Source organism: Paramormyrops kingsleyae, chromosome 24 (genome assembly GCF_048594095.1).
Source record: "Paramormyrops kingsleyae isolate MSU_618 chromosome 24, PKINGS_0.4, whole genome shotgun sequence".
Classification (NCBI taxonomy): domain Eukaryota; kingdom Metazoa; phylum Chordata; class Actinopteri; order Osteoglossiformes; family Mormyridae; genus Paramormyrops; species Paramormyrops kingsleyae.
This window is the reverse complement of record NC_132820.1, coordinates 2,554,682-2,578,593: the sequence shown is the minus strand read 5'-3', so window position 1 is coordinate 2,578,593 and position 23,912 is coordinate 2,554,682. Positions and strand designations below refer to the sequence as shown.

The 23,912-nt window shown below is 45.5% G+C and overlaps 1 protein-coding gene across 5 annotated transcripts; it reads left to right on the top strand.

Annotated features, from left to right (window-relative positions):
• Window positions 1-386: 386 nt before the first annotated feature.
• LOC111836739 (RAS guanyl-releasing protein 2-like) lies at window positions 387-22,130 on the top strand. Of its 5 annotated transcripts, XM_072706278.1 has the most exons (17): window positions 6,488-6,533; window positions 8,569-8,733; window positions 9,580-9,682; window positions 9,780-9,836; window positions 10,115-10,246; window positions 10,592-10,739; window positions 11,200-11,373; window positions 12,307-12,423; window positions 13,230-13,511; window positions 13,612-13,692; window positions 14,721-14,840; window positions 15,565-15,680; window positions 16,152-16,293; window positions 18,615-18,651; window positions 20,170-20,334; window positions 20,620-20,682; window positions 21,109-22,130. In XM_072706278.1, the coding sequence occupies exons 1-16, from the start codon at window positions 6,503-6,505 to the stop codon at window positions 20,676-20,678; spliced, it is 1,929 nt and encodes a 642-aa protein (XP_072562379.1). In that variant the 5' UTR covers window positions 6,488-6,502; the 3' UTR covers window positions 20,679-20,682; window positions 21,109-22,130. The 5 variants fall into 5 exon arrangements, with proteins under 5 accessions (XP_023654033.1, XP_072562380.1, XP_072562379.1 ...); XM_023798265.2 differs by lacking the exon at window positions 6,488-6,533 and adding an exon at window positions 387-1,066 and having other exon boundaries at window positions 20,620-22,130; XM_072706279.1 differs by lacking the exon at window positions 6,488-6,533 and adding an exon at window positions 4,750-6,467 and having other exon boundaries at window positions 20,620-22,130.
• Window positions 22,131-23,912: the final 1,782 nt, after the last annotated feature.

The following is a 23,912-nucleotide window of genomic DNA, read 5'->3' as shown; positions in this document are numbered from 1 at the left end:
ATCACTAAAGACGTGAGACTTTACCGCCTGCCTCACAGGGGACTCTAGCCTCTACTCCACAGGGGACTTCTAACCTCTACCTCAGAGAAGACTCTAACCCCCACCTCACTTGGGACTCTAGTCCCTGTTTAGCTAATGTGCATGTAAAGTTTTATTAGTAGAATACACAATACAGTGCTTTAAATTGTTATGCTATCATTATTTGTTTTTTATTTGTTTAAAATTTAGTTATTTTACAAAGGAAGTGGCCAAGAAAGTATGTTTTTTTTGCCTCATTCTCCTTATACAGTACGGTAAAAACGATACCTCGCGTTAAAAACGCGTATTTACATTTTGTAGGCCTATATGTGAGAGGCGCGGCTTGCGCTGGCGGAGTTTGCTGTGCCAGCCTGTCTACCGGCGAGCTGTGTCACCGAGGCATGTTTTGCTATCAAAGGACGCACTTCAAACGACTCGCACTCAAGCAATTACACAAAACAAGGAATGGAGACTGGGTTTTTGCATACTACAGCAGATCTAACGAACATCTCACGTTTCCTGGAACAGGATCGAAAGAGCAGCCTACATTTTAGCTATGATAACTAGCATTATAAAAATTCTATGTCAATTATGAATCATATGTTTAAACTTTAAATTCAAGCTAACGAATCGTTAAAGAGATGGTATTATTACTGGTTATTTTACACGGGTAACGAGGCGGTGCACGTCGTCGGCCAATGACTAACCAGGGTGCTGGAGGAACCGAAAGTGGCTGGAACCTATAAAAGCATAGAAAAGTGACTGGCATTTGATTTATGTCCTCGCTTTTGCAATATAAACAACTTTTTAACTGTGGCATTGGGCTGGAGATTATCGCCACATAAGGTTTATAATACGGGCGTGTAACTGGATGCTCTGAGATACGGGCAAAGTGACTCAAGGAAAGGATCGTGGATCATTCAATTGCTTTTAGTTCTGTTTGTAAATTCATTACGCGATTACGCTTATGTCTTGTTTTGGATTTAAATCACGTTATTTTTTCGCGTTTTCGACCCTCAGTTTCGACTGGTTTGCTTCACATTTTAAGGTAAGACTGTTGTTTGTTGTCATTATTATTATTAAAAGTTAGTGTCACGTAACTGCGTGCCGTTACAGTAGGCTGCTTTACACCCGAGCACGTAAAGGAATCCGTAGCTCAGACTTAATATACTATAATTTTACAATAAATGTAATAACAAATTGGCCTCAGTGTACACTGGGTGCGTGCATCTTGATTTTTTTCCCTCTTTCACGGAAGAGTTTTCATTTAGATGTTGATTTAGTGTCAGAGTTTCCACAGGATGCCCTTCGGCACGGCGGCGCTTCGCTTCGCACGGAGGACTGACTTATTCCAGCGATAGCTTTGCTCCTGCTGAATGCTGACAATCTGCGGCAATTTCCTCAACACCCCCTCTAATGACATTCACCAAGGTGTATGGCCCACCTTTAAACAGCTGACACGGTCACCTGTGGCTTTAAAGCCATTAGAAACTTTTCATTTGAAATTCTTAGTTCTCCGGGAATAATATAGCGATCACCACAGTCATTATGCAGGATTAATTTCTTTTTGTAGTGAACCCGGACTTTTGGAATAAAGTCTAAATAGTAACATAAGTAACATTTCAATACGAATGTAGATTTCATTTATCTTTAGCACAAATAGACCTACCGGATAAAATAGCTGGAATATTTTAGCAAGTGACGTCATAGATGTGTAACTTTTTTTTGTATCAATTTTGTTGTTGAGCCGTAATATGGAAGCGGTAAGGATTGGATAGAATGTTCGAGGCAGCACATTTACTCGTGCCTTTGTTAGAACAGCAGTAGCAAAAGTATTGGTAGTAGAAGTAATAGCAGCAGCAGCAATACTCGTAGTAACGGCAGTATTTGTAGTAGTGATGGTAGGTAATTATGGTATAGGATGGTATAGGTAATTATTGAAAGCCAGCAGGAAATTCAGTAACTAGAATGACAGATATTTTTTCCTCTGGAGCTTTGTGAGAGATATGCTGTTGCATCGTTGTATTTTGCTATCTCAGTGACACCCTGAGTTACACCACTGACTTGCTCAGTATGGGATTGTGGCCGTGTGTCTTGGTACAGTCCCTGCATACCCTGAGATCGATGCCGCTGACATCTTAAGAAGGAAACATACATCTACGCTGTCAGAAACAAAGGGGCCAGCCCTGGTACGGTTTTGTTCCCCAAGGTACAAACAACATTAAAGTATCCCCAGTGGTACAAAAATGTTCCTCTGAGTCCATTTCTGTACCTTATTAAAAGGTACATTTACCTACAGCTATGGGCATTATTGGCAGACCCTTGAGGGTTACAGCCTCGGTGACAAAGTAGTCATTTTTTGTCCAGGCCATGTGCAGTGATTGGGATCTGTATTTAAAAATGCTTACACTTTGAATGCAGCCGCACTCAGTCAATCTAGGTTCATTTATGACAAAGCAGCTCCACAAGTGAGAGCGTAAGGGATGAAAGTGATTAAATGCAGAACTGTTATAAAAGATAAGCAAATCAGTGTTTACCATTGCTGCGGGGAGGTATATCGCCCTGCAGGGTGGGTGCTGCAGACCCCCAGAGGCGTGACAGTGTTGTGCGTCTTGCACGATTAGGGGGGCCCCAGGGTTTCAGCACCAGTGCATCTGGCCTCTTAGCACTGGTGTAAAACTGATCTGGGTTGGGTGTGACCCCCTGCCCCCCCCCCTCCCAGGTTTTCAGTATCGAGAAGGGAGGTTCTGCTTTTGAACTTGCGTGCCCCACTAACCACAAAGCAACCAAACAACCAGACTTAATTTAAAACTAAAAGTGTCTGAAATTGTGTTTAATGAACACTCCGTGTCAGATTAACACTGCATGCTGCTGTGTACATATTAAAAATTTATTTTACACAGATGATACAAACAAACAGCCAATATTTAAAATGCATTTTAAAATGACAGTTTATTAATTTAGAGTAACTGAATCATTTATAAGCATAATGGATTTTTGCACGGCTTGTTTAGTCAACACATAAATGTCATTTAATAAAGATTATTGACTGCAATTGGAATAATTATTGCATAAAATAAACAGCAGTTACTGTGAGTGTTGTTGAACCTGAATCTGTTTATTGTTTTATCATACATAAATATCTGAAATATAATATGAAGTTTTGTTTTGCACGACCATTATAAATGAAAGTAATTAAACAATGCAAAGTGCTAATCGGTACAGGTTCATGTGGGTGGACGGCAGAGGCGTTGGCAGACCTTGTACAATGGGTTCCCCCTGTATTTATTTATTTTTTGCTGACCGGAGGGGGTGGGGGGCCCCCTTGGTAATTTTTGCCTACTGGGGGGTCCCCTTGGCATTCGTTAATGACCAAGGGGGGGGGTCACCCCGATATAATTTGCCAATCGTGAGCATTATCCATGAATTTTCTTGTGATCAAATGTGAGACTGGGTTCCAGAATTAAATGTCTTGATTTTATTTTTTGCTGAGGGGTGGCAACTTGGGGGGGGGGGCACTCCTTAGATATGCCCCTGGAGGAAAGTTCCCAATAGTAAATGTTGACGAGCCTTTATGGTTATTATTATTTATTGTTATTATGATTCCAGGTTCTGTCTTGTGTAGAACACAGGTATTCTTCCTGTGTTTTGTGAGGGTCACCCTCATGTATGCTGTGCTTCGTCATTAACTGTGCTTGGATTTCCCAAGCCTTGTGCTCTGTGCTTCCAGGGAGAGGCATTGCATCCCGCCTGACCCTGTGCCGTGCAAACCGGCATGTAAAACAGGTGTATGGTCAGATAAGCAAATAGGTGGACGGTAACTATACAGTATCTCACGCATACGTGTTTTTGTTATGCGGCAAACCAGGAAATCTGCCTGTTAAAGGGAGCTGACCCAGCTGTGACCCCAAAACAAAGTAGGACTCAGAGTAAAATGGGAAGTGAAATCGGCAAGAAGCGGAGTTTGCGAGTAGGTGTTTGCTGCAAAAGAGACACCTGCGGCTCTGCTGAGTTTATTATGAGAGGCGAGCACAGGGGTGCCCGTTGTTCTTTATGCCAGTGCGATTTGGTGTGTCGCCCCGTCACCTGTGCGCTTTCAGCTACCGGCTGAAAGTATTCGGGGCGCCGCTGTGTGCTGCTTTTTGCATGTAAACTGATGGCACGACGCTCTTACGCTCGGCTAGAAAAACGTACGAATCAGGTCCATGTGATGGATTTTCATCCAGCAGAAGGTTTGTCGCTGTTTACCAAAGCTGGATATGGCACTAACACTCAGATTTGTGTCTAGGTGTTGAATATGAATGTGTTTGAATATTCTAGGTGCGTCTGTGTCGTGGGTGTTCTAGGTGCGTCTGTCGTGGGTGTACTAGGTGCGTTTGTGTTTGAATATTCTAGGTGCGTTTTGTGTCGTGGGTGTTCTAGGTGCATCTGTGTCGTGGGTGTTCTAGGTGCGTTTGTGTCGTGGGTGTTCTAGGGGTGTTTTCCCTGCTAAGTCTGATGCCCTTTCCTCTAGCTTCCTGCTTCTGCTTCTCTAATTGGTGTCTGACACCATGTGACTGTTAGTACGTACAACCAGCATGTGACGTCCCAGCCGCTATAATCCTCCCCACCACCAAGGTGTTAAACGGAAATCTTCAGAAAGCAGCAGTGAGAGGGGGGGGGCTTCCTTAAGGCCCCTTAAGGCCTCCTGACTTGGGCACAAAGTACCAAATAGCTGGGGGGGGGGGGGGTGGCAGCAATTGAGAGGACTGAAGGAAATTTGAACATTGAGGAAAGTCATAAGCAGGACAAAGAAGGTGTATATTTTTCTCGTTATCTGTTCATCCATCCATTCATCCATCCATCATCCATCTTCTAATCGCTTGTCCTCATCAGGATCACAGAGTTTTAAAAACAGCAGCAGCCAAAGTGACAGCAATGACATCAATAACAAAAACAGCAATAACCACAGAACTACAAAGGCAAATATTACTGGAAAGATCAAAACTATGTTGACTAAATAAATAAAATATGCAGTATATTCCTAAAAATCTATCCGCCTGGGTTCCACACCATGTATTCAGTATAGGGAAAGGTTCCAGGCTTACCGTGAACGTGTTCTGGATAAGTGCTATGGAAGATAGATTGCTAGGGTCCTAATATGATGTATTCAAGTAATTGAATTGTTATAAGCACGCAAAACTATGACATTTATTTCTGCTGTAATCACGCTCGTCACAATTACTCACCATTACTGTATGATTCTTAATCCCTCACTTTACTTGGCGGGGCACAAATATAGTATTACACTATTACCTAAGTATTAATTAACCGCAAAGTCATAGTTCCATACTGATGTCATGTTAATACATCATTAATGAACCGTGATGTATCTTTTATCTGAAGCAGTTACTGTATTTGTTACTATATCTGTTAATTCTGTAAACCTTTGTGAACTACTGAAGGAACCAGTCATGAATAACACAAGTGAAATCTCTGTTTGTTCATCATCAATGAATCGTGACGCATCTTTTATCTGAAGTAGCAACTATATATGTTTATGATTTGGTACTAAAATAGTATCTGAGTTATTATAAGTACTTGTGCCCCTTCAAGTAAAGTGTTACAAAAAACTAGCAGACAGATGGTATGAGATAATGCAGGAACCTTTATGCACGCTTTTCTTCTGCATTTCTTCTGTGCTCAATAAGCATACAACGCTCACGCTTTCTGACTCACACTTATACATGTAAATGAGTGTGCAGACTTGTTTCGAATTAAAAATCTCAGGCCAGCCAGCTGACCAGAGTTATCAACACTGAATATATAAAAAATATGGATACAGTCATTGTCCAGATCTGACAATTAGATGGTCACGATGGTAAGATGGCCAAAATTTGAAATTATGATTGTTACGATCGGCTCTTATGTATTTTGTGTTTTGTTTAATGTTTCAGTCTTGTGATTATGATCTTGTGATTCCTATACATATGTCTTAAAGTTCCTTAATCATTAAAAGCCTTTCTGATTTCTATTGTGTTTTAACTTCAGCAATATGATTGAGACATAATTACATAAAGTGTATAATCTACGATGAACAACACTTGGCTGTTTTTTTCTGCATTGGTATCGTTGCAGTACCGGCATCCTGATAACTTGGTATCGGTGTCGATATCGAGGTCAGAATTTTGGTGTCGTTACAGCACTAGTGTCGGGTTACCATGACGACGGTCACACCGGCGCTCTCCTCCGTGTGCCGTCCTGTGCGCGTGTCCAGCGTGAAGCGCCGTCTCACGCCTCATTTTTACGCGGTCATTCCTGCAGCCCTGTTTCCGCCCACCGCTTCTTACGACGCTGCGTTTTCTGGCAACGAGTGGGAGGTCTGGCCTTTAGGCCCTGAAACGCCGCTGAGATGCAACGCCGCTGAGAAAAAGGGGCTTTGCTGTACCCTCCCAGGGCGTCTAATCTGCGTGAGATATCAGAATGACATTCGCGGGCACGGGTGATGGCTTTGCCTGGAAATTCGATAATTTCACGTAAATGCTTCGTCTGAATTCGGAGAATGAGTTAATTCAGTCAGTATCACACGAGTACAGGGAGGCGGTTCGCCATGCCGTGAGGGGCAGGGTGGCTACTCTGTGCTTCCTGGCCGGTACGGGGCTGGTTTGGGCTCTGCGTGCACATGGATCTCTTTCTGTTTCTTGGATCTGTGCTGCCGCTCTCTGACGTTTACGTGCGGATTACAAGCCCGAGGTTCTTCTGCTGTTGCCATAATGTACAGTACTATGCAAAAGTCTTAGGCAGCCAAAGAAAATGAAGTTGAAATAATGTTCATGTTGTTATGCCTGTCAGTGGGTGAGCTTTTGCCTTTTCACAACCTCTCCTAAAGTAACCCAAATATTTGCAGAAGCCGTCCAATTTACTCACATATTTTTTTTTCTATTCGACCACTAGTGCACCTTGTATGGCTAAGCGCAACCTCATTGACTTTTTATACTATTTAATTAATTAAGTGAAAAACATGGCTGGGGTGCCCCTGAGGGGGGGGAGGGGGGGGGTTTGCGAAGTGAAGCAGTTCCTGTAACCATCCAGCAAGACATCAGTAACTATTTTAACAGAAGAAATTCTTGCTAGCTTTTATTCTGTTACTCTGATGTTCTAATGTTAACTTGTGTTTTTTGTTTTGAGCAAATATGCAGTTACTACCTAAATAAATAGGCTTAAACATTCCCTTTAACTGCTTAAAAAAAATTTGCACAGTACTAGATATTCTTACTTTTTCCATGGATAGTATAAAATGGGTAGGAGTGGTCTGGAAATGCTTATTTCTGTAATAAACAGATAACCGCAGTATGTACGTTGTTGTACCCATTATTGTGAACGGTAGTGAAATACATTGGCGGCATTCTTCCGGCTTCCTGTTGACTCTGCTCTAATGGGTCATGTGACACCATCCTCCAGTTTCCAGTTTGTCTAAAAGCCTAGTGGCTGATTTGCCTTGATCCTTCTCTTGCTTCTGCAAAACCACAACATCCCGAGCCGCTGTTTTCATACGATGACTTAAATGAGTTGGGTGGGGTGGATACCACTCGTCCAACGGTTTGCGTTGAGAGATCGTAATCACGTTCCCACCCCACCCCCCCACACCCCCAAACTGGCGTGAACTTCTGCGGCTCCAACTCTTCTGAAATTTCACGAGCCACAATCGTGACACTGCGAAAAACAGGAAGGACGAGATGTGATGGCTCTTAAAGCTAGACATGTTCTCGCTGTTAAAGTAATAAGGAACCAGATGTGAGTGATGAGGAAAAGCTCAATGGAGACATTCGCAGAAACTTCACTACCAGAGGGAGCCTGCTGTTGACCCCATGTGTAAATTCATCACCATGTTTATAATCGGCTCTACGTTTCATTATGGCTGGCAATAAACTTCTTAAAAATCATTACGGGCAGATTAATACACGCTTAAATTTAGCCTTAGACAGCTGCAACTGGCTGGTTCTCCTGTTAAAATTTAAGGAGGCAAGAATGTAGAAAACAGAAAATCCCCATATGTTTGTATATGTTTCCCTACTGTAGCTTATGGAAGTAACCTTGTCCAAAAGAGAATCATTTTTACGCGAACGGCATCCGGTACAACTTGTGGCAGACATGAGGTTTTGTTACTAAATAACACGCAAGAGTGAGTTAGCGGCTGCAAACGAGTGGAGTTTTGCCGGCAAACAAAGACGTCAAGATTTGGGTGGAATGGGCTGGGAGGTGTGTGTGTTCACTGGCCCTGCTGCAGTGACCCCCCAGGGCCTGACCCAGTACGGTTCAGGGCAGAGCTGTGTCAGGCATCCCAGGGCAACTGGAGTGATGTGGAAGTGACTGTAGTTGCACAATATTCTGAGGGCCCAGTAGCAGCACACGGTGTCCTCACGGTCGCACAGAAGATGGAGCTGCCGTTCCTCTGAAAGCCAGAGGCTGGTTAGGGTGCCACAAACTCCAAAACACCATTCCACTCCAAGCTTACAGGCTTCAAATCCCCTCTCGACCGTAAATGTGTTTTTCTGATCTCTTAATCGGCAGAAGGGATTAGGCGCTTAACAGTGGAGCGAGGTGGAGAACGCGGGCGAATGAAGAACCAGACGAGCGGGGAGTCGGGGCAGCAAGCGGAGAAGGACCCGGATCCCATGGCGCTGGAGCAGTCGGCGACGGTGGAGGAGCTGCTGGAAGCCTGTATCCAGGCCTTTGGTCAGTGGCCACACAGCGTTTAGGCAGGGTACCTCAGATGGTATATCAGAGGGAGGGTACATGATAAACAGGGTATGTCCTTAGAGACAGGGTACCTCAGATGGTATATCAGGGGGAGGGTACATGATAAACAGGGTATGTCCTTAGAGACAGGGTACCTCAGAGGCTACATCAGGGGAGGGTACATGATAAACAGGGTATGTCCTTAGAGACAGGGTACCTCAGAGGCTACATCAGGGGAGGGTACATGATAAACAGGGTATGCCCTTAGAGACAGGGTACCTCAGATGGTATATCAGGGGAGGGTACATGACAAACAGGGTATGTCCTTAGAGACAGGGTACCTCAGATGGTATATCAGGGGGAGGGTACATGATAAACAGGGTATGCCCTTAGAGACAGGGTACCTCACCGAGAGCTTACCTCAGAGACAGGGTTCTTCAGGGAGAGAAGGCACCATCAATTGCTGCTTTGAAATTTTGAGCTGTAGAAGGAGCTGAAAGTGTGGAATGGATAGGGCAAGCAAAGCAAGCTGGTTTGAAAGAACACAGAGTTCACAGCTTATTCTGCCTTAGAATAAAGCCTGACCTATTCATCTCCGCTCATAGCGGCTCGTGTGCAGGATTTCGAAATATTTTACATAGCCGCAGTTTTAACATTGTTTGAGAAGCTTGAATGATCGTTTAGTAGGAGGCTGTAACAATGAGGCCTGTCATTCCACACTGTGCTGGGGGTGGTAGGGGGGGGGGAGCGGAGAGTTCGCATGTATGACGGTGATGCGCTGACACAGGAGGGTGTGGTGATGCGGGGTTGTGATGGTGGACAGTGATGCAAGTCCTCTCTCAGATGACGACGGCGCCTCGAGGGAGGAGTCCCACGTCCGCATGTTCCTCACCATGCACCCCTGGTACCTCCCCTCCGCCGAGCTGGCCAAGAAGCTCCTCCAGAAGTATCCTTCAGAGCGCCTCTACGCCTCCTCATAACCCCCCCCCCCAACCCCCCACTCCACCCATATGGAGCCCCCACCTTCCTTAATGATGTCACAGGTCCAGGGAGAAAAACTGCTCCGCCAGTTACAGGACAAAAATTTGTCACCTAGTCAAGTAAGATCAAACCATCCAATAAATTCCCCCCAAAGCCCCTGGCATCTTACAGATTTATCTGCTTAATGTACATTTGTTTAACCATAATAATAATTTTTGCTAGTGTTGATAATGCATTTGTTTCACCCGTCACCTCTGTTATGTTTATTACATACCAACTGAATAATCAGACAGCCGTGTAAACCTTAAAGGCGTATCGTAACCTGCGTGTCGTCAGCACCGTCTGCGTGTGACGCCGTGGACCCACTTAACCCTCCGCATGCCGCCCCGCCCTGCAGGTACTGGATCTCGGAGTTTCCCGCCGAGTTCGGCTTAAATCCAGAACTTTCTGAGCAGATCAGAGGTCTCAAGGATCTGCTCGCCCGGGAGGGGGACGAGCATCAGAGCCAGCTGATAGACATCGAGAGTGTGTAGGTTTCCCTTGGCTGCCCTTGGAAGGGCCCACGACATACTAGTGTTTTCTGAGGTTAAGGTAGATGCGCTGTGTGACAGCCATGCAGGGCAGACTTTGGAACATCCCCCAAGGCTGCTTCTGGGCTCAGAATGGAGCCGGATTTCGATTTGTGACCTTTGATTATTTAGCAAAGATACCTAAGACAAACGTAACTGTTGGGACTGCACTGGTATTTCTGATGATCTTCTCAATTTGCGATATGTCATAACTAAACCCAGACCTACATATATAAAAGTTACTCCAAACGCAGTCTCTGTCACACACGTTCAAATATGTGGTTGGGCACCACTGTGTCCTTCAGGCCGTCGTACGAGTGGAAGCGGCAGGTCACCAAGCTCGCCCCCACCTCCAAGAAAAGGAAGATGTCTCTGCTTTTCGATCACCTGGATGCCAACGAGCTGGCTGAGCATCTGACCTATCTGGAGTACAAGTCCTTCTGCAAGATGCTGGTGGGTGGGACTGGCTGTGTGGTGGGTGGGACTGGCTGTGTGGTGGGTGGGACTGACTGTGTGGTGGGTGGGGCTGGTTGTGGTGGGTGGGGCTGGCTGTGTGGTGGGAGGGGCTGGCCATTGGTGGGTGGGGCTGGCTGTGTGGTGGGAGGGGCCGGCCATTGGTGGGTGTGGTTGGCTGTGGTGGGAGGGGCCGGCCATTGGTGGGTGTGGCTGGCTGTGGTGGGAGGGGCTGGCCATTGGTGGGTGTGGTTGGCTGTGGTGGGAGGGGCTGGCCATTGGTGGGTGTGGTTGGCTGTGGTGGGAGGGGCCGGCCATTGGTGGGTGTGGCTGGCTGTGGTGGGAGGGGCTGGCCATTGGTGGGTGTGGTTGGCTGTGGTGGGAGGGGCCGGCCATTGGTGGGTGTGGCTGGCTGCGTTACCTGACCTTGTGTCCCCTGACCTGGTCGGCGGGCCTCCAGTTCCAGGACTACCACAGCTTTGTGATGCACGGCTGCACCGTGGACAACCCCATCCTGGAGCGCTTCATCACCCTCTTCAACAGCGTCTCCCAGTGGATCCAGCTCATGGTGCTCAGTAAGCCCACAGCTCTGCAGAGGGCTGCGGTCATCACCCAGTTCATCACGGTGGCTCAGGTCAGTGATAAGGGGCGGGGCTGGGGGTCCAGCCCTATGGAATGCTGCCTCAATAACAGCATGTCTGTTACCTGGTTGACAGTGTGAAGCTGAGCTGTGAAACTACCTGTAAGATCTGGGCTTGATGGCCTTTATTCAGACTCATTCCTAGTGGTCCAATCAGTGAACAGAAATCTGTAGTGTTTATTCTGATTGGCTGGCATGGCAGCACCGTTTCCTCACTCCTCCAGAGCCGGGGCTGTCGAGTTTGCATGTTCTCCTTGTGTCATGTGCGCTTCCAGTCGAAAAACATGCCTGTAGTGTATGATTGGATGCCCGTGCGCTACGCTGCCTGGGGTCGGTCCCAGGCCCCCCTGTGCGGTTCGGAGGTGATACTCATCATTACTAAGTACTGAATTACTGTATATCTGAAAGATATGGCAGAAGAGATGTAGTCAAACAACATGTGGAGCTGAAATGGAGGACAAAGACGGAGGAAAGCCCGAGATGCACAAGGCCCTTTGTCGGCTGTACGCAGTTCCTCTGCAGAGCATTCTGGGTATTGTCACAGCTGCTCAGTAGGCAGCATAGGTGCTTGCTGTTGGTTCTGATTCGTGATCCGATAGCACCCTAATCATGGTGAGTGTGCCGATTGATTGATACTGGGGGCTGTCGGTAAATTCTGTATCCCAGCTACAGTTCCAGTGAGAACACCAGCCCGCTGATCTCCCCAATAAATTCTGAAATCCCTTTACTCCAGTCCATCATTTCCTTATCTCTGGTTCTTCTTGACAGTTACTCACACACCCTTTTGACATTCCCCTAGTCTCCTTTTATTTTTACTTTTTTTGCTTTTTACTTCTTCTCGTTGACGTATCTCTACCTTCATCTCTTCCACCTCGGACTCAGCCACTTCTTCACTTCACTCTCTCTCTCCCTCTCTCTCTCACGCAGAAACTGCTGCAGCTGCAGAACTTCAACACGCTGATGGCGGTGGTGGGAGGCCTCAGTAACTGCTCCGTGTCGCGGCTCAAAGACACGCAGACGCATGTCGGCAGTGAGGCCAACAAGGTCGTCCGCCCGCCTGCCCCCGACCCAAAAGACGCCCCTCGCCTACCCGGCCCTAAATTAGACACTCATGCGTGTTTAAATTGCAGCTGCGAGGCTCAAACTGAACAGTGGGTTAAATGTAGCCTGAAATGCGGTGTGGGTTGGTGTGCTTTCGCTGTTAAAATGGGTTGGACAAAGATGTTAAAACATAACTTTTCACGTGACATTTATTTAGCCGATGTATTTTTTAGTCCCTGAGCAGTTGGGGGTTACCGGCTTTGCTCACGGGCCCAATGGTGAAATCACTCGGCTGACTCAAATTTGACCTGGTGACCTCCTGATCACAGGCACAGCGCCCCTTCCCTTTTTTGCATATTTTGAGTAAAAGTTTCAGTGTTTACTGATAAAGCAGAAGCTGCTCCACAGGCCGTGAGAGTAGGAAGAGTAACACCAAAGCTATGGTGAGGTGCAATCCTAACCCAAGCCTTACTCATGGCTATGGTGACCTACAATACAAGCCCTAGCCTTACTCATGGTTATGGCAATGTGCAATCCTAACCCCAGCCTTACTCATCGCTATGGTGACCTACAATCCAAGCCCTAACCTTACTCATAGTTATGGCAATGTGGAATCCTAACCCCAGCCTTACTCATCTTTATGTCAATCTAGAATCCTAACCCAAACCCTAACCTTACTCATCACTATGGTGACTGAGAATTCTAACCCTAACCTTACTCATTGTTATGGCAGTGTGCAATCCTAACCCCAGCCTTACTCATCGCTATGGTGACCGAGAATCCTGACTCGTGGCCCCAATCTCTTGCAGACCTTTCAGAACCTCACAGAGCTGGTGACGTCCTGTGGGAACTACAGCCAGTACCGGCGTAGGTTCTCAGAATGCACGGGCTTCCGCTTCCCCATCTTGGGCGTGCACCTGAAGGACCTCATAGCCGTCCATGTGGCTTTGCCCGACTGGGCCGACAAGGCCAAGATGCAAGTCAACCTCGTCAAGACCCGACAGCTTTACGTCATCCTGCAGGAGCTGGCGCTGATCCAGAGCACGCCTCCCAGCATCGACGCCAACCCGGACCTCGTGAACCTCCTTACGGTCTGTACGCATGTGGTGGGACAGATGGGGGGGCGGAGTGGGCACTGAGCTGTAGATGAGGGGGGGGATCCTTACATCTGCCGCACGTTCACCTCCCCAGGTGTCACTGGATCAGTACCACACCGAAGAGGAGATCTACCAGTTGTCCTTGCAGAGGGAGCCCCGTAACAGCAAGGCCCTCGTGAGTACGCACTGCTGTCTGTACAGTCAGCCTGGTTTTTATTAAAGGAGCCTCATTTTCCTTCTTCCTCTGGGGAGGAGCTCGTCAGCCAGTTGACCTTGGACCCCTGGAGGTTTTTTTTCCTCCCCTCTTGTGAGTTTCTGGTTCCTCTCCTCTGTTATCTTCTGGCGTTCGTTCCGTATTTCGCTCTTCCTTTTTTCATGCACCATTCTGTATAAGTGATGTAATAATGGATTGCCACTCACTCTTGAAAAGTTCCTTTGGGATTGCTAAAGGCGCTATATATAAATGAATTGAATTGAATTGAGCTCCGATCCCCATTGTAACGGGAACTCTGATAAAAGAACAGATTTCCATGCTCGAGTAACTTGGCTTTCATCATGTCCACCAGAGAGCACAGAAAATGACCCCCCCCCCAGCTGTAACCTGCTGGTTGGCATCTGTGATTAAAAGTCAGTAGGTGATGCATATGCATGACGCTGAATTGACTGGAGTTTCAAGTGCTGTCTCTGGCCTAGTTCACACACAGGAGGAAGGTCTTCCACCAACCTGAAACGTTCTGCGCTGATGTTTATATGGTCGTGGGGGGGGGGGGGGGGCTTTTATCAAATACCTTTTTTTGTTTCCTCTCCACCGATTGGTTAACCCATTGTTCCCCAATCCGGTCCTCAGGGACCCACAGACAATCCATGTTTTTGCTCCCTCCCAGCTCCAGGTGGACTGTCTCTGGGTCCCCAAGAACCAGACTGGGAAACACTGGGTTAAATCTAAAGTCCCCATTCTGCTCTTCCCCTTCTGTGAGTCATATGGTTCATCCTACTGGCCCCGATGCAGGAAGTTCCCCAGCACCGCCATGCTTTATCTTCTACGTTTCTGTGCATTTCTTTGGCCTTTTTTCAGCGCTAATTACCGGTCGCGTGAGATAAGCAGAGGTGGAGCGATTCCAGAGCTGATCAGTAGGTAATGAGTCACTGAAAACAGAGCTCTTGTCTTCCGCGCTGACCTGATAGTGTTCACTGATTGGCCAGGTCCCAAGCCCTGCCTCCGGGCCCGAGACACAGCCCTCGGTGATTGAAGAATGGGCATCTTCTGTGAAGCCCAAGGCCGACCCGGCCATCATCAGCAAGCATATTGAGAAGATGGTGGAGGTAACGTCGCCATGGTTACGTTTGCCCACTTTGAGGGACGTGAATGTGAATGTGTCTGAGAAGGGTTTGCTCCTTACGGCTTAGAGTCGGGACAGATATTTGGGGAAGCCAGGTGCAGACCAATTAAATGTCGATTAAAATAAAATAGAAAATTAAAAAAACGGGTCACTGTAACTTCTAACATTAACTGTCTTAACGTATATGTTTTGTATTTAGATTTATCGAAATATACAACAAAAATGTATGATACACGAAAAGATTAAAAATATCTTTAATTCACACTTGTCGGTTCCTCTGATTTATCACTAATGTATTCATAGTTTAGTTTAGCTAGTTATTGTCATTTACTTACAACCACTAAGCTATGAGGATGATGCGCCCACCAGCTTTTTTTAACCTGGTCTTTTTTTTACCAGTCTGTTACTTTTTTAAAGGCTGCTCAATAGATTCTGATGCCTAAGCCTTTGTTGAAGAGAGTCTGCTGTTTGTGCAGAAATACCCAGAAGCAGTGAATCTTATGTGTCCCAGTGGACTCCCCAGCTTGTTAAACGTGTGTTTTTTTTCAGAACATGATTTTTCCGATTTTTAAAATCTCCTTTCTCACGGCTAAGTCGGCCATCTTCGTTATTCTCCACTGCGAGCGTTTGCTGCCTGCCGCATATCTAGACTCCCTCCAGTTATGGGAGCCATGGGCTTCAGTTGACGAACTGTCTGTGTTTTCCAGTCAGTCTTCAAAAACTTCGACACGGACGGAGATGGAAAGATCTCCCAGCAAGAATTTGAGATCATAAGGAGCAATTTCCCCTACCTCAGCAAATTCACGGAATTAGACAAAGACGAGTGAGTCCTTTTCCTCCTCACATCGACCTTGCTATCTCCAGCTGCCTCCTGTAGCTCTGTCTGATTTGCATTGACACACATGCATGCACCACATGACACAAGCATGCACCACATGACACATGCATGCACCACATGACACTCCCACATGAAGCAAGTATTGTTGACTATCCCTGAAAAATGGTGTCTGTCAAGATCTAGGAGATATTAGATGGTAAGCTCATATTCAGTATTCATAGCCGACATCTCCAAAGAAATCTCCAGAATGGCAAGGCTTGTGGTTTCAACACTATTTGCTTCACATTGGGGTGGTGATCATGTTTTGTCTCATCCGTACACACACAGAGTAGTAGGTTTGAAAATGCCTTCAAGAACTTGTCATTAGTTTAAAAATGAGATCTTGATAGATATATAAATGAGGGTGGCAGTGTAGGGCAGGCCATGATAAGCAGTCACTGAATGTCGTCTCCATAGGGACGGGCAAATCAGCAGGGAGGAGATGATCGATTACTTCACCAAAGCGAGTTCCCTGCTCAACTGCAAGATGGGTTTCATCCACACGTTTGTGGAGTCCAACTACGTCAAGCCCACCTTCTGCATTCACTGTGCAGGACTGGTGAGTACCGACAGTGTTGGTCAGAGCGTCTGAAGCCTTGCTGCAGTGCTGCACGATATCGCATCCCAATTATGCAGTGCATTCGCAATAATCAGCAGGGCTTCAGATCATTTGACCGGATGCTGGCTATTCGGTACTATATGGACGCTTACTTACGCCCACAATGTGGTAAGCAGATTAGCAGTGCACTTAACATATTAATGAGAAGCATATCGTGATGCCCGGAAGTTAGTAATCTGTATAAGTTTGGCATATCCTTATGTTTAATTAACGTGTCTGACTTTAAACTGCAAAAAGTACCATAACACCACTGATATCTTTTTGCCTTGTTTATCCTCAATATCTCCTCAATATCCTCAATATCTCTCTTTCATTTTTTATTTTGTGCCTGCTGATCTGTCCCTTTCTTCACCACCACTTCAGTGCTTATCGCTTCCATGATTTACCAAAACAGTAGCATGTGGCGCTCCGCTAATTAAATTTAATGAACATAAATGTACAGCGAAATTATACAGATTACTAACTCTTTGGCGTCACAATACTCCTCTCAATTTTTAGGTGTACTACTAATCTGCTTACCTAATTGCAGTAGTAAGTATATACGTCTGTGTCGTAACAAAAAGCTGACGTCCGGACGAATGTTTGCACCCATCATCCAAAGCCCTGGGACCTGTTTCAGAAAGCAGGATTTCTTGGTTAGCCGGATAAGTTGTCAGATTTAAGGTAGTCTGGGCTAAATGGACTTTATCTTTGTTCACTTATATTTACCCCAGACTACCTTAAATCCAACAAGTTATCCAGCTAAGCAAGAAACCCTGCTTTGTGGAACTGGCCCCTGATGATTATTGTGCATGCGCCAGATTGCATCACGGTGTGGTATCGCCCAGCCCCGCCTTACGGTCTCGAGGAATAGCCCTCATTACACTGTCCCCTCCTTCTGAGGTCTCTCACCTCCTGGAAAGTGCCTAGTTGCCTTCACACTTATAAATGTTAGGAGTTACCAAGGGTTGTTAGATTTTTTTTTTGTTGCCATTTGTCATATAAAAAATATGCAGTACTGCACAAAAGTCTCAGGCTGCCAAAGGCAATTCTTTATGTTTATGTAAGCCTATGATTTTATGTCTGTCAAAGTGTATTACATTAGCCATTTCGAAAGCTCTTCAAACCTTTACATCTCCTAACCCTCCAATATACCTATGTGTCTGCTGACTCATCCGCTAACAAGTCATGTTAGCCTAATGAATACCTCATTGAGTTACTTAACTAGTTACATTAATTAATGAAGTCAGCTGGTAGTGGTTGGTAACAAACACATGGAATGGCTGAGGTGCCCCTGAGGAGAGGTTTGGGAACTGAGGCAGTGTTCATCTAGCCATCCAACAACATATCAGTAACTTTTTTTGAGAACAGAAGAAATTCTTGTTATTTTTTTATTGTGTTACTCTTTGTTTTGCGAATATCACAATGTTAAAATGCCTTTTTTTTCTGAGGAAATATACATTTTCTATGCAGATTAATTGCTTTAAACATTTTCTTTGATGGACTAAGACATCTGCTCTGTACTGCATATATATTTAATGTCAGCTTACTGATGAAAGGGCTTGTAGATGTATTGTGCAATGGTGTTTTGATTAAGTATGAAGGAAGAGAAAAAAAATAACAGAAAAACAGTTAAAATATTTCCTGTCTCTGGCTTCCTGTTGGCCTGGGGCCAAACACAATATCTACTGTTCCCCTTTTTTCAGCTTGACCAGCATAGCATAAACAAAAAAATATACTCCTCCCTTGTCTCGTCGTGTGATGCGGTTTTGCTGAATCAGGTGGAACAGTTTGTTCCCCGGTCGCTTCTCTCCTGAATCATAACATTTCAGTACGACTAGGAGGGGCCTGTTTTTATAAGCAGGTCCACCCCCCACCAACATTCATACCACTTGTATTTACTGCTGGGCGTATAAAATGCTTAGGGTAAACGTTAGACGAAATTGCCGTCGCCGGTGACAGAATAATTGTAGCTATTTCTTGAAAGGCGCATTATAATTAAAATGTACGTATGGAGAAAAACCAAGAAATACTTCCACTTACATTTGCTCATCCCCTTATCATTCGTTGCTCTGCAGTGACCTTCTAGCGTCTCCTCTCTAATCCCCTTCCAAAAACACGTTTTATCTTTTTACTTACAGATGTGCCTCGTGTCACAGCGCCTTTGGGCATGAGTAATGGAAACATGTTATGTTTGACCAAGTGAAGGTCTGTTGAAATTTAAATGCGAAATGCTCCGCCGAGACTATTATGAAAGGGCATTATTGTCGTTTTCTTTTCAGATATGGGGCTTTTACAAGCAAGGATACAAGTGTAAAGGTAAGACGGGCCCAGTCGCTTTGAGCAGGCTTGACGTTCATGCTGGTATTTCTGGGTATATCAGATCAGATCGGTACGTGCAGGTCAGTGTCCATAACCGCGACAACGACGTACAGGCAGTTCCCCGGTTACAAACGAGTCTTTAAATTGAAATTGTAGGTAAGTCAGAAAAATAATACAGAACATATTAATAATAATGATAATAATAATAATTAATAATAATAATATTACAGTAGTAAAAGTAACCACATACGGAGCTGAACCTCAAGCAAACGATGTTTTCACGAGTGTCATAAAGTAGTAGCAGGTGTGTTCGTTATTACAAATCATTGTATTTATCGTGTTTATTATAACGGGCTGAATGACAGTCCATCCGTGGGTACGAGTTGCCCGTGGGTACGAGTTGCCCGTGGGTACGAGTTGCCCGTGGGTACGAGTTGCCCGTAAGTCGGATGTACTTATCCCAGGGATTGCCCGTAGTGCAAATATAAACAATAGTGCAAATAGGAGGCATGCAGACAGTGGTGACACACAGCACTGTAATGCACCTTGCTCTCATTAAAGCAGGCCCCCCCTATTCTACAATGTCAGCATACCTGGGGGGGGGGGGGGCAGCCACCTGACGTTGGACCCCCAGAGGTTTATTTTTTTTCTCTCCACTGGAGAGGTTTTGGTTCCTCGCCCCCGTTGTCGTCTGGCTTTCCTTCTTCCTCTTTCCCCCATTCTCTACCAATGGCGTAATGACGGATCGCCACACACTGTGTCATGCAGAGCACCTTGGGGTGACTCCGTTGTGAAAGTCGCTATATAAAAGGAAATTGAACTGAATTGAATTAATAATCAATAGCGTGCAAATTAGAACAAGTAGATACAAGGAACGGCCGTATAAATGTAAGTACGGATACAGAGGATATGGATGACAGAATGGTTTCAAATACTCTCCATCCCCCGGCTGAACTTCCGCATCCACACTGATAAACCACTGATAAATTGTGTATCATTCTTATGTGTTTATTGGGTGATCGGTTCCTTCTGCACAATAATTAAGTCTCTGTCATCACCGGGGATGGAATTCTGAAGCGAGTCATTAATTACCATTACTGTTGGGGGGGGGGGGAGGTGGGTCGAGGATAATTGAAACTAATTGTGTGTCACGGCGCGTAATTGCCGAATGTGTCTGAACGCGGAGTCGGCTGAAGGGCGATCGGGAAAACTGGCTGAGGAGAAGTTCGCCTCCATCGATCTCGGCGTGAAGGTCTGCGTGCGACGTGCCTGAATGTCTGTCAGTGTCCGACGCCGCCGTGTTAATTTTTTGCAGACATTGTATTTGAACCCGGTTTGTCGTACGATTTCTCGGAAATGAGGCTGCCCTTCCGAGAGGACCTTCGGTTAGAAGCCTTTGCCCTGAGTCACTCTAAGATGGAGAGGAAGGAAAGTGTAAAATGCATTCTTTTGTGTTGTTTTTTTCCCCCCCCCCTCGGCTTTCTGCCTCTCCATGTCTCACGCACACGCTTACAGCCTGCGGCGTGAGCTGTCACAAGGGCTGCCGAAGCCACCTTTCTGTGGAGTGCCGTAAGCGGACCAAGAGCATCAGTCAGGATCGGCCCCTCTTCCCCTACTCGCGCTCCTACAGCTTCCCCCCGCCGGCCAATCAGGCGCAGCCATCCGGCCTGCAGAAGAAAGGTACGCGGGCGGCCATCTTGGCTCAGGTCTGACATTTTTAAATGATAAATTTTGTTAAAGTGTTCGATAAATTGAGCAGTTCGGTGTGTTTACAGTACGTGGCCTGATTTACCTTTTCCGTTATTTGTATATGTCTGCTGTTGTATACAAACAGTTCCTGCATATTGAATCACCCCACGGCCTCTTGGCTTTTTGCAAAATTCTTTACTAACCCATAATGCAGCTGGTGCCTCAGGGTGCGTCCTTGGTGAGCCATGGTCTGATTGTCTGCTTGTCCTCCTTTAGTAATCAAAGAAGAGGATCTGGAATCACTGGAAAATGAAGTGTTTGATGTCCATCTATGATGAGGTATAGTGGACCTCAATAAAGAGAAGCATGAGGAATCATACTAATTATACATGAAAATGTAATTGCATCGATTGCATCTATCCATTTCCTACTCAGTAGAGGGTTGCAGAGGAGGGGCCGTGGGCATGGGGCGGAGCCTGTCTCAAGCAACACAGGGCGCAGGGCAGGGAAACATCCTGAATGGGGTCAAAAAGAATCATCTAGAATTTAATTTAGCTACATGTTAAAGCTATTCAGTTTTTACTTTTAAATGTGTGGCTTAATTTAATGGGTTTGTAATTATCAAATGTGTCTTTTTGTACTTTTTATGTGTGCTTTGTGCAATGAGTATGACTTTTTACTGAGCTACCGTTATTTCTGCTCTGTCACTGTTTTGCAATTTCTCCGGAAGGAGTGACCTGATGGGTTCGATTTGTTTCACCACAGAGCAACGTACACGTGTTTTTAATGGACGGCACCTTGTCTGTTAGAGACCAGGACAAACGGCTCAGGAGAAACAATGAAAAGCAGAAAAATAGACAGGAAAAGTTAAATAAAAGCTGGATCTGCTGCCCCCATCTGGAACAAAGATGCATGTGCGCTTGCCTTCGCTCCATTTTCATTGGCTCGTTTCATTATCGCGAGTCCTTGCTTGGGTGTGTTGTGATGTACATGTGCAGCTGGAGTTTTTACATTTATGGTCACGGTTTTGGGAGAACGTACATTTTGTTTCCACTCTAAAGACATGCGAAGCCCCCAGAAATGTTTGTGCTTATTTTTCCTGAAATGTCTCTCTTAAATGAAGAACTGTATTATTACAACACTGCGATGGGTTGGCGCCCCATCCTGGGTTGCTTCCTTCCTCGCACCTGTAGCCCCCAGGATAGGCTCCGGACCCCCCGCGACCCTGCATATAACAAGCATGGATGGATGGATGGATGGATGGATGGTGATTACACCGGAAGGGAATGAAATATTTAAGAAGTAAAAGTTTAATTGATCAATTTGTTAGTCTAGTTTTAATATTTTTTTTTTTATATTATATTATTACAGCTGTGCTGTGGATCAGAATTTTATTGTGTTTTCTGAGAAGCATTTTTCTAAACGCCGTACTTTTATAATGATCATTTATAAAGTTTTTCTAAAGACAGTTTTTTTCTTTTCTTTTTTTTTTCCCACCTGTAAGCTTGTGTTGACAGTTTGGCTGCAAACACCTACCTCTTCCACTGGGTGGAGCTCTTGCTCTAACATGCCATTTCCGTATAGGCAGCGCCGGGCTTTGTGTCCGGGCCGCACAGACCCTTTGGAAGAGAACATCGTCACGCGCGCACGGCGTACGGCAACTGTGCGTTGAAGGGGAGAACCGGTTCCGTGTTTATTCTCATTCTCTTCCACTAATCACCATTTTTATTTGTTAAAATGTTTTTTGAAATGTTACTGTTGGAAAATAAACAACTTTACTATCTGCAGCGATGAGCCTGCTTGTGTATTAAAAAAGAGACACATACATATAAGATGCAATTTTTATGGACTTTTAGAGCATTAAAAGATTAAATTTCCCAATGGGAGGTACTTGCCCTGTAATGATGCCAAGTGCTAAAAGCCAAATTAAATGTCTTTACGTGACTAGTCTGCAAGTGCGTAAGTGGTTTGTTACATAACCAGTTACCTATTATGAGCTATTATATTAGCCACGGTACTCGGCGTTTTTGCCTCATTAAATCATTTGTGTTTGTGCGCCACATGCGCCACTTCCCCACTTGCACTCCCGCTCGTTTTTGTTTTGGGGGGGTTCACTGTTTTTTTCCCTTAAAGGTATAGATACTAAATCCTCTTGATATGCTATGTTATTAATGATAATGATAATAATGATGCATCCATCTTCCTTTACTGTGTAGCCTGCGCAGGGTGAATGAAAACGAAACGGTACTTCATCCGGTATTTGCGCATGTGTATTTGAAAGTTTCTTTTTCCATATCCCATCATGCACTGCTTTGACACACACACATACATGTGAGGGTGAAGTTTGGAGTCTGAGCATTGGGTCAGGCCATCTACCCAGCACCTATGGAGCTTTCCGGGGACTTAAGGGCCTTGCTCAAGGGCCCAAAGGACATGTGACTTTCAGCAGACACCCTGCACAGGATGCCTGTCTATCGCAATGCACACGCTCACCGGAGCCACGTGCTGTGGGATTTCAGGTGGAGATGAGAGCGTTAGAGGTGGCTAAGCACACAAACGCTGCCCCGGCAGAGCCGATGCCATTTATACCCCCCCAAAAACCAAAGGAATGAGGCTACAGCGCCACCTACTGAGCGGCTCTGCCTGATAATACGGGCAGTTCCCAGGTCCAACCTACAAACTCATACTCACGAACAGACTGCCATAAAAAAATCTGGGTTAAATACGATGGTTCGTAATAACGAATGCACGCAATATTTTGTGACACTTGTAAAAACACTGCATGGCTTCAGCGGTTCGTTAACTCAGGATACAGTACAGTACCGTATGTAGCTACTAGTATTATTACTCTATAATATTATTATGTACTGTATTATTTTTCCAATTCGCGTACAAATTTGACTGAAAAACAGATCACGTTCGTAACATGGGGACTGCCTGCATCAGGAAGCTGACCAGAGTAATACAGACTGCATTAGAAATGACCAAAGGGGAGCACAGACTTAAATACTCCTTATAGTATAGTAACGGCGGTGGAATACAATTCATTACGAATTTGTCTTTTTGTGTCTTTTTCAAGAGGTCTTTGTTCGGAAATGAGTGACACTACAGGATTCCATCTCCGTGGCGATAAAGGCGGCATTGTTGCGACCATATTCATTTAACGGCTGTGTTGCTTTGTTGAATGGCCTGCTCTTCTCGTTTAGGAAAAACACAAATTGGTAATTTATCCAGTGGGGGTGTTTCAGTAATGCCGGTATCGACTGCTTAGGCCATGGGGGGCGGGGGGGGGGGGGGCGGGGGGTGTTGGGGGTGGGCAGGTGAGCACTGAGCAAATTAATGCTCCTCACTGTTAACACCTTCCAGGCACTGATGGACCTAGTAGAAGATCCTTCGGAGTGCAGGAATTAAATATTAACATGAGGCAAGTCCTGCTCCACTGCTCTCTGCTTTGCTTAATGGTTTGCTGATGACAAATGTGTTTAAAAGTCGAAGGGAAAGAAATCTCCCAGATGGGAGACGGCTAAAACTTTTTTATTTGCACCCTTCTGTTAGGGAATGACTTGCTT

Excerpts from the sequence above, each read along its gene's own strand:
- LOC111836739 (XM_072706278.1), top strand. The coding sequence starts at position 6,503 with ATGGCTTTGCCTGGAAATTCGATAATTTCAC. Across the intron at positions 6,534-8,568 it reads TGGAAATTCGATAATTTCAC|AAGGGATTAGGCGCTTAACA; the intron begins GTAAATGCTTCG and ends CTTAATCGGCAG. Across the intron at positions 9,837-10,114 it reads AAAATTTGTCACCTAGTCAA|GTACTGGATCTCGGAGTTTC; the intron begins GTAAGATCAAAC and ends CCCGCCCTGCAG.